This window comes from Phaethon aethereus, assembly GCF_964289735.1.
Source record: "Phaethon aethereus genome assembly, chromosome: 1".
NCBI lineage: Eukaryota > Metazoa > Chordata > Aves > Phaethontiformes > Phaethontidae > Phaethon > Phaethon aethereus.
This window is the reverse complement of record NC_138575.1, coordinates 84756517-84770110: the sequence shown is the minus strand read 5'-3', so window position 1 is coordinate 84770110 and position 13594 is coordinate 84756517. Positions and strand designations below refer to the sequence as shown.

Genomic DNA, 13594 nt, shown 5'->3' with positions numbered 1-13594 from the left:
ACAACAGATACAAATTGGAGAATGCTGAGAGCAGGGTGCTTTGCAGAGAGGGGTCTGAGATTAATAGAAGTTGGACAGGGAAATCTGTGTATGATTGCCACGAAAAGAGCACAACATTGCCTTTGGGTCTCAACCCTAGAACCTCCAACACCAGATAAGACAGGCCAATCTCCTGAGCTAAGGGAGAACTCCCTTAACATCAGGAAATATAAACTTCTTATCTACATGAATAACAACTACTAGAGCAGGGACAGGAATTAAGCTTTCACATAAGTTTTGGTGAGTCACACGCTATTACACACCTTAGTGGTAGTCCCCAGTAATATTGAAAAAACAGTGGCTTCAAGCTGATTTCATGTAGGGAAAATCATGTGACATAGTTGCCTTTTGATGAATGGGATGCCTCTCCCTAAACCATAGGGGAATCTACAATGTGCAGCAATAGTGCATGAATAGCTAGAGAAAGACCAAAGATGGCAAATACTAAACAACAAGTCCTATATGTGGAGCGAGGCTTACTTAAACCACCTTAGAAGACTGAAGTCACCTTACCGAAGACTGGAAATAGACCAGATTCTGCAAAAAAAGATATTTTTAACAAAGGAAGAACAAAGTTCAGTTTGTTGCTATTGGTAGGATCATTGTCATTCGTGGGTATTTGGAGACTTCTGAAAGTGAAATGAATTCCAAGCAGTTAATTGCTAAATATCCCTGTCATGTGGGACACCTATCATTTCAAACTTCAAAAAGTTTTAGTCTTGTAATCAGTGAAGGCTTGGATGTCACAGAAACTGTGAAAATGCAAATACTCCTTTGTCAGAAATAAAACAGAAGGTTACATTCCTTGGTGTTTGATGACAACAAAGTTTTAATCTTTCAAGTGACAAGATCAATTTGATTATGATATGGGGTATAGGATAGATGCTGCAGCTAAAGCAAATGATACTGTGATTGGTGACAGGTCATGGGGTTTAAGAACTAGTACCTGATTTAGCTGCTATTCTTTGCTTTCATCCCTTCTTACAAAATTTACTAATGCTCTTGAGCTCAGAATGATGCTCTGAAGTATAAGTAATATGGCCTAGAACTTACCACCAGATATGCTGACTTGCTCCTGGCCACTGAGAATAATTTTTCCTTTTGTCATCACCTGGGCATAGAAAAAAACTTATAAGACAGGATCAAAAGCACCTCCTTCCTTCCTCCATGAAATCATTGATCTTGAGTAGTGTTCTGAGAGGCTTCAAAGGCCATCAAGTCAAGCTGTGATCTGTAACCTCTGTCTGGCCTGGAGATTTCTGCCTTGTATGGTGTTCAAGAGAAGGTGAAAAAAAAAGGTATTTTGGTAGTCAAAGTAGCACTTACCACATAGTAGAAGTTTGTGTGGCTGGCATTCCTGTAGCCCTCTCTGTTCAAGACATAGTGAATGTTGATTGTTCTCTGCTGGCCACAGCTGAGCTTCTCCTTCACTGGCTCGATTTTCACAAAGCTGTTAGTCCGTGAGTAGAAACGCCGGACAAAGAATAAGGCTTGGGGCTCATTATCATTCCTCCAGATGAAGAAGTCTGCACAGTCATCTGGTGCCTGCCTGACCTATGAAGGTGAAGTCATACATGGGGAATCAACAAAGTGGAACATAAAAAAATGGCAGGCAGGTGAGAGGTAAAGGCATCTTCCTTCTAAAATATTCTGTTGGGAAGCTGATTTTGTGGGGCTGTTTAAGTCAAGAGCAAGAGCGGGTGTGAAAAATTTGTGCTTCAACAGCCCAGAATGGGGGGACTTTTGGACACCTTACTGTATCCAGACACCTATGGCACATTAGAGGTAGAGATTATTTCAGATTCTTGCAGGATTGGGACAGGTTGTATAAACTGCTGGAATTAGAAAAATTAGAATAGCATTGTTCTTACACAGCCTTCTTTTTCTCGGTTCTTCCCATCACACCAGAGAAAAGGCCTGAGAACGCAAGAAGACAATGTGATGGCAATAGGCATCAGCAGAAATGCAGGGAAGCAGGCAGCAGCAGGGAAAGAGGCTGGTGTGCATCCAGGCTCAGTGAGGAAGGCAGGGCAGTCTGTGAGGTAGGTCCTCTAGCACACAGAATAAAGAGAAGGAAGACGGACACAGAAAAGGCTTCTGAGCAGATGGAAAAGTAGGGAGGTGCTGAAGATTACTGCAGCCCAAACACTCCTGGGGTGCAGTCTGTCAGTCCTCAAGCACTGGTGCTTTCTCATACCAGTTTCACAAAGGTTGCAGGTGCTGGTGGACTGACTGCCTACTTTCTCCGTCCGAAACAATCCTGTCAGCACCCACCAATTGCTTCTAATCCCTCTCTCCAGTGAAGGATTTTTTCAGGAATTAGACTTAAGCCTGTATTACTTACTCTCAACTTAAAACTGGGATCAAAGAAGTTGGACGTGTCGATGGAAAAGGAAGCAGTGCCATTGTTGTTGGTGGTATAGTTCGCCAGGTATTTTTCGTTGAGCTCCAGCAGGACAGTCCTATTGGCAATGGGCTTGCCATCCACATCTGTCACAATGATCTGAACACAAAGAATACCCAACAGATTCAGAAAAAAAACAACCAAAAAACAGGAAATACTTTGCTTACCAGAACACACTCACTTAAGCACTGAGAACAATTGTAAGGAGTAGAAATCAAGAGTGAAATGTATTTAAGAGGCAAAGGCTCCTCAATATTTTGAAGGAGCAGGAGTTCTGTGATAGGCAAAGGCAGGCAATTCCCATCAGTGCAAGGACAAACTATATGTCACAGAGGGAGAAGGAATTGTTTATATACATGATTTCATATAAAAGATTCTTTTAATGAAAAGTCCTCTGTTTCTCTTCAGTGATGGTTAGTTCAGTGGGCCATCACATTAAAAACTACGGAGTGAGAAATAATGATTTAAATTCTTCCCTCATGCTCTGCCTTTCTGAACAAAGAGAAAAAGAGGGACTCCAGAGCACATACTCCTTGGAGGGCACTGATTAACAAACCTAAAGCAATCAGATGACTTCATGGCCAGAGGTAACCTGTGGAGCTCAGTAGCACCTCCTAGCTTCTAGGCATCTGTGCATACCCTCTATCCCCATTGCATATCAGGATGATGCTGTACAGCTCTTACTCCTTTCTGTGCCTGGGTTTATCCTTCGTGTGTAAGTTTGTAAGAATTTGGAAAGTGCTCCAACACCTATACTGCTTCAAGTAAAAATCTCTGGGACTGTGTGATGCAAGGCAGGGTAAATTCCACCTTCAATTTAGGCACAGCTGTTGCTGAAGTAGTTTCTTGCAGACTCTTCTTCCCCACACATATGACCTTTCACTTACCCACCTTTTAGGCATTCTCTAATTATGGCAGAAGAGAGACCCTAACATTCCAGGTATAATATAATTTTCTTATTTTCTCTAGGAGCATCTAATATAATGAAAGAACTATGCAGCTGTCACTGTTGTGCAACATTATAATGGGAAGTTGTCAGCACAGAGTTAGGGGACATCCATAAATAAGGCAACACAGAGATTATCATGCTGGTTCTCAGGGAGTTTTGTTCCAAATGTATCCTCTCAGGTACCCACCTCACCGTAGTAAGGAATTCCTCTCTTGTAATAGAAATCCATATTCTTGAACATCACTCTGTCATTTTCTTGGTTGACTGCAACATAGTCATAGCCTTTCATCTGGATACCTGTGAGACACAACCAGTATAAAGAGGAAAAAACAGAAATCAGACATGGGCAGAAAACTGTTACTTTTGAAAAGAAAAGTGTATGGAGCAGAGATTCTCTTGAGGGACAGCTACATGAAGAGAATGGTGATTGTTGGATGTTTGCTACACAGATCGGGATCCGGGACATTCTTCTCAGAAAGTACCACCTATTAGCTTAATCAGTTACTCCCAACGTCCACTTGGTGTTACCTGTCCCATTTTCAGTAACGATGCTTTCTACATTGAGGCTGGTATACATCCTTGCATAGCTGTGGTAGAGCTGGAATGTTTTGATGGAGATGACAGTGTTGAGGCAGCCATCCTTCCCCAGCTGAAAAAGGAGCACAAAGCGGAAAGCCCATTTTTCTCAAGGTTTGGAAACTTGCTCCTGAATCTGTATTAGTGGGTCTCTGAAGAGCTTCATGCCTCTGCTCACATCTTCAGCTCCTACTTTCTACTTGCTCCTCTCCTACCTTACACTTCTCACTCCTTGGATCCCTTCCCAGCTCGTCGTTTCAATATCATCTACCCTTGCACCTGGAAACCTCTCTCATTCCCCCCAGTCCTCTCTATGCTCATGTACCTCCTCAAATCCTTCTTGTATGATGCCTGAGCTCTATGACCAGAGCACTTTGAGTCTGATCTAGCGGAGAAATCAATCATTAGTTTAATATTTTAAGTGTCCTCAAAGACTCCCAGTACAGATCGGCCGATTACACTTGGTAAGAACACAGTTCCAGTGTTTTAGGAATGATTGCAAATTTATAGTTTCATAAGCTTCCCTCCCTTCTACTGACTCTTTCTGAGGCAAAAAACAAAATCTCCTAATAAGGTCATTGGTAAAAACTACCTTCATGTTCTTTCAGCAGTGCCTGTGAGACAGTGAGAAAAAACATGCCTCTCGGATTGTTTCTATGGTGTTCCCCAGGAAAGGAATGAGGCCACCAAACACTATGCTACATGGTGGGTAGCTGACAGGTAAGAAAGGCCTCACTCTGTATCATACCAGTCCAGTGACAGCTTTGCAGGTTTCTTTCTTCTTTTGCTCACATCGTGGACTATAAAAGTGCTGCTGACACACATTGATTTGGGCATTCCCTTGCACGGGTTGTCCATAAGTGTACCTAGGAGAGGAAGAGACACAAGAACTCAATAATGTGGACTTAGCATGAAACCTGCAAAGATTTCAGAGCAATGCAAACTCTAAATCCCTCAGGAGTGCCCAGAAAACAGACAGAACAGCAGCTGGAAATTAGGACCAGTTAGCCCTAGCAGAATTCCCTTCAACTATTTTTAGGCTACTTCTGTCATCTTGTTAAAAAAGCCTGCTTTGCCATTGTCTTGGTGTAGTCATTCTTCAAGGTCTGAAGCTGGAAAGTGGTGCAGGGCTCAGGGTTGGGATATCATTCGCTGCTGCTTGCTTTTCTCGTTAGTGCCTTACACAAAGCAGGACATATTGCAGAAAGATCCCTATTCACCCCTTTGGCTCATGCCACCCTGCCCTTTGGCAGTGTCACAGCCAGCAATCTTAATGATAGACTCTCCTTCTTACTAGTTGTCTCCTTTTCTGTAATAATAAAAACCAACAGCTAGTGAGTAATTCTAGACTCTTCTAGTTCTAATTCTGCTACGTAGTGGGAGGAGAGTTACCATATTTCATGCCATGGAAGTCATAGCTAAAGGAGTTGCTCTAACCCATACTCTGAATCAGCAGCAGCGTCCCTGCTTCCCAGCACGGCATACCATCCTCTACCCCGTGTTTCTTGTGCACAAATGTGTTTTTCTCAGCTCTGATACTTACGAAGCACAAACATTCACCCTGACTTCTTCATCAAAGAAAGAGATCCTCTTTGGCACACTGGTTGTCACTTCAAATTTTGGCAGCACTGGGAATGCAATGTGAATATGAATGATGAGCAGTTAAATGCCATAGGCAGATGTATGTGTGGAAGACAGTGGAAAAGACATTTGGCAAAGACATTTTCACCAACTAGGGAGAGGAAATTGTTCAAAGAAAAGTCTACCTAGGAGCTGGCTGTAGGATATTATTGGAGAAAAACTAAGCTTTAGTGGTAAGATTAATAACTTCTTTAAAATGCAATAATAATCATACTTATAATTATAACAGCCACAGTAAGAACTGTGATAAATCACTCTAATTGGCTGTACATTCTTCAAGAGACAAGGTGGGAGTAGTGCTGATGTTTCGAACTAGTTAAGACCTGGAGAACAGAAGTTATTATGCAATCCAGCCCCATTGAAGGAGAAAAACAGCAGATTAAGTGGAATAATAAAATCAGACACGTCACTGTCACTCCCTCTTTTCATCTTATCTTTTGGCCCAGGTCATCAGCAACAATGACAACATAGCTGGAAAAGGCCTCTTTCTCATGCACCTGTACAGGGGAGACTGGAAGGTATGAAAGACCTCTGGAGGGCAAGCAGGAAAGGTGCTTTATTGCCCTTACCAAAAAATCAGACAGCTGGGACTTGTCCAAACCTTCTCTGGGGACTACTAAGAGAAAACTTGCCACTAAAAGATGAGAAAACTTGTAAAATCAAAGCAAATTTAGCAGTTCCTTTGATATGGTCTATTCCAGAAAGTAAGCAGACCACTATGAGGGTTTTGGCATCTCCAATACCCATTGTCTTCCATCCTGTGCATCCACTGGCTATCCAGCTTCCCCCAGCAATAATCTGGTACCTATTAATTAATCTGTGTAATAGATAATATCTTCAGACTTTTGCTGCTTATTTGAGCCTAGTACTCTTCATAGAGTGATGACTTCCACAAATAAGGATGGGCCTGACTTATTCATTTTGCATGTGAACAGATGGAGAATGTAAGGCCTGAGTGATAGGATGTGGATCCCAAAGGCACAAAGTGACTTTGTGCCGAGTCCAGAAAAGAATTAGAGTCCTAATTTAATTCCTGAAAAAAGCTGCCTTTCTCAGGTTTTCTTTTTTCCCTTCTTGCCTTCACTTTCTCTACCCAGCTGTCTCATGTCTTTCCTTCTCAGGCATGAAGTGGACAATTCAAAGCACTTAAACTCTGCACTAGCAGCTCCTATCTTACTTAAGTAGAGCCAGCCTCATTGCTGGTGCAGGACGGTTCACAGCCTTTGCTTACCATATTCCTCCACCCTGAAGAACTGATATTCCTTTTCACCAGATGATTTCTCTACAGTGATGTGGTAGGACCCCAGAATAGGCTCTGGGATTAGTTGAAAAGAGAGCTGGACAATTCCATGCTTAGGTGCTACCTCCAACCACTGGAAGATCTTGTTTTGCTCTGGATCCTGGGGAGTGGGAGAAAGACATGTACCAAAACCTTTATCACCCTGTTTCTTGTCTTCTGGCCTTAAGTTTTGTATCCTGCATATTGTCTAAGTGCATCACAGTGTGAATTGTGAGTTTGGGCTGGTGACATGTACTCTGACTTCCCATTATTTTTCCAGATGTGTTTGTGCATTAAACAAGCCTAAGTTTATGCTTAACTGGAAATTAGCTACACTGCCAGGTGATCTCAGATCACCCAGGAATAGTACATGATTGGGACTTGGTTTGCTTATCTGTAGCTCTTCTAGCGTAAGTGTTTCTGACTCAACTCCTCCTTCTGTAAAACAGGAATATTATGCTGGCCTCCCTTAGAAAGTACTTTGAGATATAGTGATATGAAATGTGGTAGAAGACTGATTCATTGCCCCCAGCAGAACATGACATTTCAGCAAGTTACTGTTCTTACGCTTGTATGACAATGAGGCTATTTCACCAGCCCATTTACTGTAGTCCTACCAAAGTAAGACCACACTGAACATTCCTGTTTGAATCCTAACAAAAGACAGAGCAACACTCCCATGCCATCTCTGACTAACATCTCCAGTTCTGATGATTTCTTCTCCTCTAGTGTTTGACAATGGTACTGCCACTATTCAACCTCAAGTCCATTGGCTTTGGACGTTGTGCTTTGGGTGAGTCTCCCTCAGCTATTGACACTATGGTGAATGATGACGCATACATGGCCTTTCCAAAGCAGCTTCTGCTTTAATGATGTGTTGCATCTCTTACCTCAATGATGATTCGGGGATACTGTAAGAGGGAAAAAAGAGAGGAAAAAAGAAAAAAATATCAAAACATCAAGAAATCGACTGTGGAGCTTGAAAAATACTGTATTTTTCTCTGGATACAGAAGACTGGGTCAAGGAAATTATTTGAAACTCATGTCTGTAATTAAAAAGATAGTTTTAAGGGGATAACCTGTTCGTGAATTTATCTTTTCTACAAAAAACATCCAGTCTCTTTCTACATATCTAGAGCAGATGAAGTGAAGTGACTAAAAAATCTGAGCGCTGTGAGAGATTTCCAGGAGTACTTTCAGACCCTTTGCCCTCTATAAAGGCAGGTAAGGGATGGAGCGTGAAGTTAAGGAGTTACAGCAGTTCTTCAAAAACATCAGGAAGCCTATCCCAGGCCTTTTTATTAAATTTCTAAGTGAAAGAGTCTTAGTGAACAGGTACCCCAAGAGGATGCTTGAAAAATCTTGACTATCACTCATACTTACTGTCTCCTGTACAGGTCTGAACTGGCTGTCCAAAGTGACCACACGAAACATCACTGAAAAAGTTGTAGGACAAAAAAGGATCATTCACTTTAGCATTGGTAAGTCACTTTCAACATACAACTGAAACAAAGTTTGCCCAGGCTTTTAGGGAGAACTAAAGAATCCCTGGAGAACTAGAAAGGATTTGATTATCTTAGCCAGTGAAAAAAGAAAACCAAAATAAACTTGTCAGCCAAAATATCTTAAAATTTGACCTGGGCCTGAAATAACCTCTAAATACAAATACTCTGTACTGCCTTCATTTCTTCTTGAAGGACTCAGTTGTTTGGACCATTTCCTAAACAAAGGTTTATACAAACCAATTCAATGAAAAAATTGAAGAAAAGGAAGAATTTGTCGTTAATCTAAATGTAAACCTTGTGCAGTACTGAAGTATAATTATACTAGAGAGATAACTAACTATACCACAACTAGCATGTCATTTAAATATCATGATGGAATCAGTGCTGGGAATTAATTAGTAGTTAAGTAGAAAGAACTGTTGACAGGAAATTTCATGCTTATTTTATTTTTATATTAATTTTATTAATTCCAAGCTTAACCTATTATTTTTTGTATGTTTAAGGACACTTTACGTGACTGACCTCAGTAAACCTGGCAGAACTCAAGATCCTGTAAATGCAGTTAACTCAGTAAAAACACATGAAGTCTACTAATTTGTTGCAATTCTGTGAATTGGTTCTATTTTTCACTGACTTTTGATGATCCCAACCTCAGATGACAATTATACACTATCTGAACGATTGCTCATGACCATCGCAGTCCATGGTCTTCTTCTCCAGAAGAGGAAGTCCTTGTCATTCTAGACCCACCCTTGCACTTAGTTTCCCAGTTCACTAGCTGACTCAAACTCCTCAGCACCTTTTTGCCCTGGTTTGTAGATGGGTTTGTCTGTCTGGATGAAGACAGTATTATCCACGTTCTGAATCGCCACTGATCTTCTCTCAGCTATGTTGACTGTGGTGCCTTTGGCAGAGAAGGAAATGAATGCCAGGGGGTCAGAAGTAGCAGGAGGAACCTGGAGAAAAACAAAACCCCAGAGGAAAAGTGGTAAATGAGATATGTTGAGGTTCCCTTATGCCCAGGGTTCTTGAGTAAAATACTGACTGTCAAGTGAGTCATAGTTTGTGCAAAGTCATGAGAAGCCCCATCTTTACCAGTGAGATAGTGTCTGGGAATTCCTGCTGTGGAAGTCCCATAATCTGTCACCAGGTACTGAGGTTTGCATTTCCTCATCTCGTGTAGCTACCTGCTTATATGCAGATTGCCCCAGCCATATAGCTCAATTCTGAGGTGTTTTCCCCTGTTGCATTCTGGAAGACCTAACCTTGGGACTTGTTTGTCATATCTGTCCAGATCTTCCAGAGTCACAGGAAAGGGAATGAGCATGTCCCAGATGGATTCTCCAGCTTGACAATTATGACAGTCCCATAGGGCACATGCACGTGTAATGGCAATCAAAAGCTTTTTTCTATTCACTCTGTGAATGGAGATGGAAAGTATTTCTCCAGCTTCCTCCTACAACCCGTAGGTTTTTGTTTTTCCTGTCTATATTGTCAGCCTTTCCAGCAGTTTATCTTTTTTCATCCTACTCCCTGCCTGTACTCTTCTTCTTGCTTTCACTGACAAGAAGAGTTGCACTCAGAAGTATTTCCAGCTTCTACACCTTCTTCAGTAGTCTCAAAATAGAAAATACCTTAAACTCAGAGCACTTGAAAAAATCATTCTTTGTCACAAATTCCTCAAGGAGAGTCTTCTGGATACTGCCATATTCCAGGATGATGCTCAGGGAGAGAGGCTCACTGAGTCTGTGGAACTGCACACAAGCGGTCTGCGGAGAGTCACTCCTCACTACTGTCGGAACCAGCATCACATACTGACTGTAAGAAGGCAAGACCAGATCAGAGAGTTCAGTCATGAAGGAAAGTCAGAACAAACAGAGGAAAATACCACAGAAATGCTGTACTTGTGAAGGAATGCATGGTCCGAAGCTTGCTCAAACCACTGGAAGGACTTAAATTTCTCTCAATTACTTTTGAATAATATGCTTAAGAAAGTACAGATGGCCATTTTTTGTCCTTCACAGTTCTTTCTGGGCTGAAAGACTGGCATCGTTCTATGCAGTCTCTTACCCAGCATGATACTGCATCTTTCCATTACAAGTATTTACACATCTCCAATTACTAAAGTGTCTGAACACCTGACAAGCATAGCTGCATTTATCCTCCCATGACCTATATGTATACTTAAACCTCTGTAACCTCCCATAAGGAGGAGGGATATTTAGCTTCTTTTTGAGATCAATGACAAAAATACTAGTTAATGGCTGCAATAAATTTTAAATTTCTTTTTCTCTGGATATCTGTCCCTCCAGATAAGAACTGACATATCATAAGTCAATCAGCATAATGCACAAGAAATGATCCTGTTTTTCCATTTTACAGAATATTCCAGGGAACGCTCAATCTAACCGGTGTGCTCTATTCTGTTTCCATGCCTCTCCCTGTGTTGCTTCTTTTGCTTCTTTCTTCCATTGGACTTTATTAGTTATACTATGCTCTATAATTAGGGCAGCCTTCCTTCCCCAGATTCTTCCTCTGAAAAACATTCCTTCTGATTTACTACATTTGGTTAAGGTTCTGTTGTTGGCCTCCCATTCTCTGCTGCCCAAACTGGTCTTTTCAAATAACGTATGACAGAATTGATGAGTTGGTTCTGCAGCACAACATGAATCACACAATCTTTTCTTGGTAATCTGATCCTTTTCCTTTTTTTCTCCCACAGCTTTGCTTGCTCATATTGTTTTTATTATTATTTTCACTTGCCCAGTTCAGACTGCACAATATTCAAAGAGCAAAAGTAAAATTACTAGAACCAACACTGTATCTGAGAAAGCTAAACCCTCTGACTTTCACAGTGTTTTCCTTTAGAACATTTGAGAAGGGGATTTAGGCTCTAATGTTGATGTTTTTTTGAAAATTGTGGCTGAAATATTGTGTTTGGATAAAGCCATGGACATTGACAGTGCTGTATAAGCCGTAACAGCACAGCAAGTGTAATACTAATACTAATACTAATACTAATACTAATACTAATGCTAATGCTAATGCTAATGCTAATGCTAATGCTAATGCTAATGCTAATACTAATACTAATACTAATACTAATACTAATACTAATACTAATACTAGGATTGCCATTCAGCATAGTCCCTAGTACCAGCTATTATCTGGCCTGTAGCACCTCCTCATACACCATGCTCTCTCTGTACTGCTGATGCATATCAATTCTTATCATTAATATTACTTGCTAGTCTAGTCTTGATTCTCCTCCACACTTTATCCAGGCACTTCAGAATTCACATACTCCAGTTCTAGGTTTCTGTCATTCAAATCATATTTCCTAGCAGTTTTATGATGGAGTTCATTCCGAATGTAATCTACTTCCACTTCAGACACATCTCAGAACCTAGGTCTCAAACATTTGGTTTATTATATAGCAATGTGCTAGAAGAAATTAACTGGTGGGAAATATAATAAAATACTTCATCATAAAAACACAGAATGTATGATCTCTTACGGTTCAGAAGACACTGTGGCAATCCAGTTCAAGGACAGAATACTCAGAAGAATCCTTGACCACATCTCTGTCCGTGAAGAAGAAAGAAGACAAACTGATCTGAAGTGGACAGCCTGTCTTCTGGCTTTTAAACTGTCCTGAGATGGTGCTCCTCCTCCATGGCTTCAATCATATTCTAACAAAAGATATCTGCATAAAATTTGCATTGGTTCATCTTCCTCTCTCCTGTCTGTTCTCACACTCCTTGAACTCTCAAACGATAGCTTAGGAAAGCTCTCATATTTCACATAGCTTTGTGAGGTACTGCAAGCCAAACCGGTTCCTGCCCGAATGAATATTATATTGAAGCTTACCTCTCTGATTATCATGTCATTGGCTGAAGGTTCCTTAATGTTTCAACCTGTTAGTATTTGCCACCGCTTAAGTATTTCCTTGTCCTGTAAAGATCTCCCATAGACCCATCTCACAACACAGAAGTATCCATAACACAGTGCTGTTGTATGCCTGCATAGGGGCCTGGGCAGTAATAATACAGCATCAGGCTATATCTGCATATAATTGTAATCTGGATTTCTTACTGCACACAGTAACATTCAACAAGGAATGTCTACCATTTTTGCCAGTGGCCAGGACAAACCTGGGAAAGTAATCTTTTTTTTTCTCTAGGGAAAGGAATCTTACAGCATTGCTTCATTTGTTCATTCATTTGTCTGTCAGTCTGCTTTTTCCCCCTATCCCTGCTTCCCCCATCAAATAACTTGTAAGCCTGATGGTGAATTTTGAGTAAATCTGACTGAGAAGTTTCAGAATAATCAATATATAACATCATAAAATAATTTAGATAGAAAGGGACTGTCTGACATTAGGTGATCCAGTCTCTCCTTTCAAGCAGGGTTAGCTTCAAAGCTTGCCCAATCATGTTTTGAACACCTCCAAGGATGGAGAGTCCACATCATCTCTGGACATCTGCTCCCATGCTTAACCAACTATGTTGTGAAAATTTTTTTCCTTAAATCAGAATTTCCCATACTATAACTTGCATCTGTTGTTTCCTGTCCTTTCACACCCCTGAGAAGAACCTCTCTCTGTCTTCTCTATAATCTTACTTTACATAGCGGACGACTACAATTATGTCCCCTCTTTGTTTCTCCGGGATGAATTAATGAGACTATCTTAGTTTCTTTCTGTACATTTGTTCCAGCCACTGACCATCCCAGTGACCTTGCACTGGATTCCCTCCAATCTGTCAACACCTTTCTTGTACTGGGGAGCCAAATCTGGACACAGAACTTCATCTGTGGCCTCACAACTGCTGAACAGAGGGGAAGAATCAATTTCCTTGATGTGTTAGCTACATTGCTGGTACACTCTTGGTAATATAGCCTGAACACAAGATACAAAATAATCTATAGCAGTGGGGTTCTGCCTTCACAGTCTTACATAAGAAAAGAAAAATACCCAACCAAACAAAATAAGGTAGCAAATCAACATGTGTGTAACTGTAACCTAGGGGAAGTAACAGGCAATTTCCCTTCCTTTTCCTCTTCCTCAGCCAGACAGGTGATGAAGGGGAAGAGGAAGTTGTGTATACTGTAGAAGTAATTAGGGATATGGGACTGTTGAAAGCCAGATTCTTTCAATTTCGCTTCTCATGATATAATACATTCTTCCTAATGATTCAGCC

At 40.9% G+C, this 13594-nt stretch overlaps 1 protein-coding gene across 1 annotated transcript in view; it reads right to left on the bottom strand.

The window, feature by feature from the left end:
• The window catches only part of LOC309406757 (ovostatin-like), a gene marked incomplete at its 3' end in the record, with an annotated part of 31317 nt that extends 19327 nt beyond the window's left edge, over window positions 1-11990 (bottom strand). Inside the window, exons 1-13 of the mRNA XM_082002075.1 lie at window positions 11911-11990; window positions 10028-10211; window positions 9193-9349; window positions 8272-8324; window positions 7779-7799; window positions 6841-7009; window positions 5512-5596; window positions 4717-4834; window positions 3921-4041; window positions 3580-3689; window positions 2384-2542; window positions 1366-1593; window positions 1093-1150 (exon numbers count right to left, since the gene is read on the bottom strand). Coding sequence (XP_081858201.1) covers window positions 1093-1150; window positions 1366-1593; window positions 2384-2542; window positions 3580-3689; window positions 3921-4041; window positions 4717-4834; window positions 5512-5596; window positions 6841-7009; window positions 7779-7799; window positions 8272-8324; window positions 9193-9349; window positions 10028-10211; window positions 11911-11975 — 1528 coding nt within the window. The 5' untranslated portion in view covers window positions 11976-11990. The remainder of the gene's footprint in view (window positions 1-1092; window positions 1151-1365; window positions 1594-2383; window positions 2543-3579; window positions 3690-3920; window positions 4042-4716; window positions 4835-5511; window positions 5597-6840; window positions 7010-7778; window positions 7800-8271; window positions 8325-9192; window positions 9350-10027; window positions 10212-11910) is intronic.
• Between the last annotated feature and the right edge of the window lie 1604 nt (window positions 11991-13594).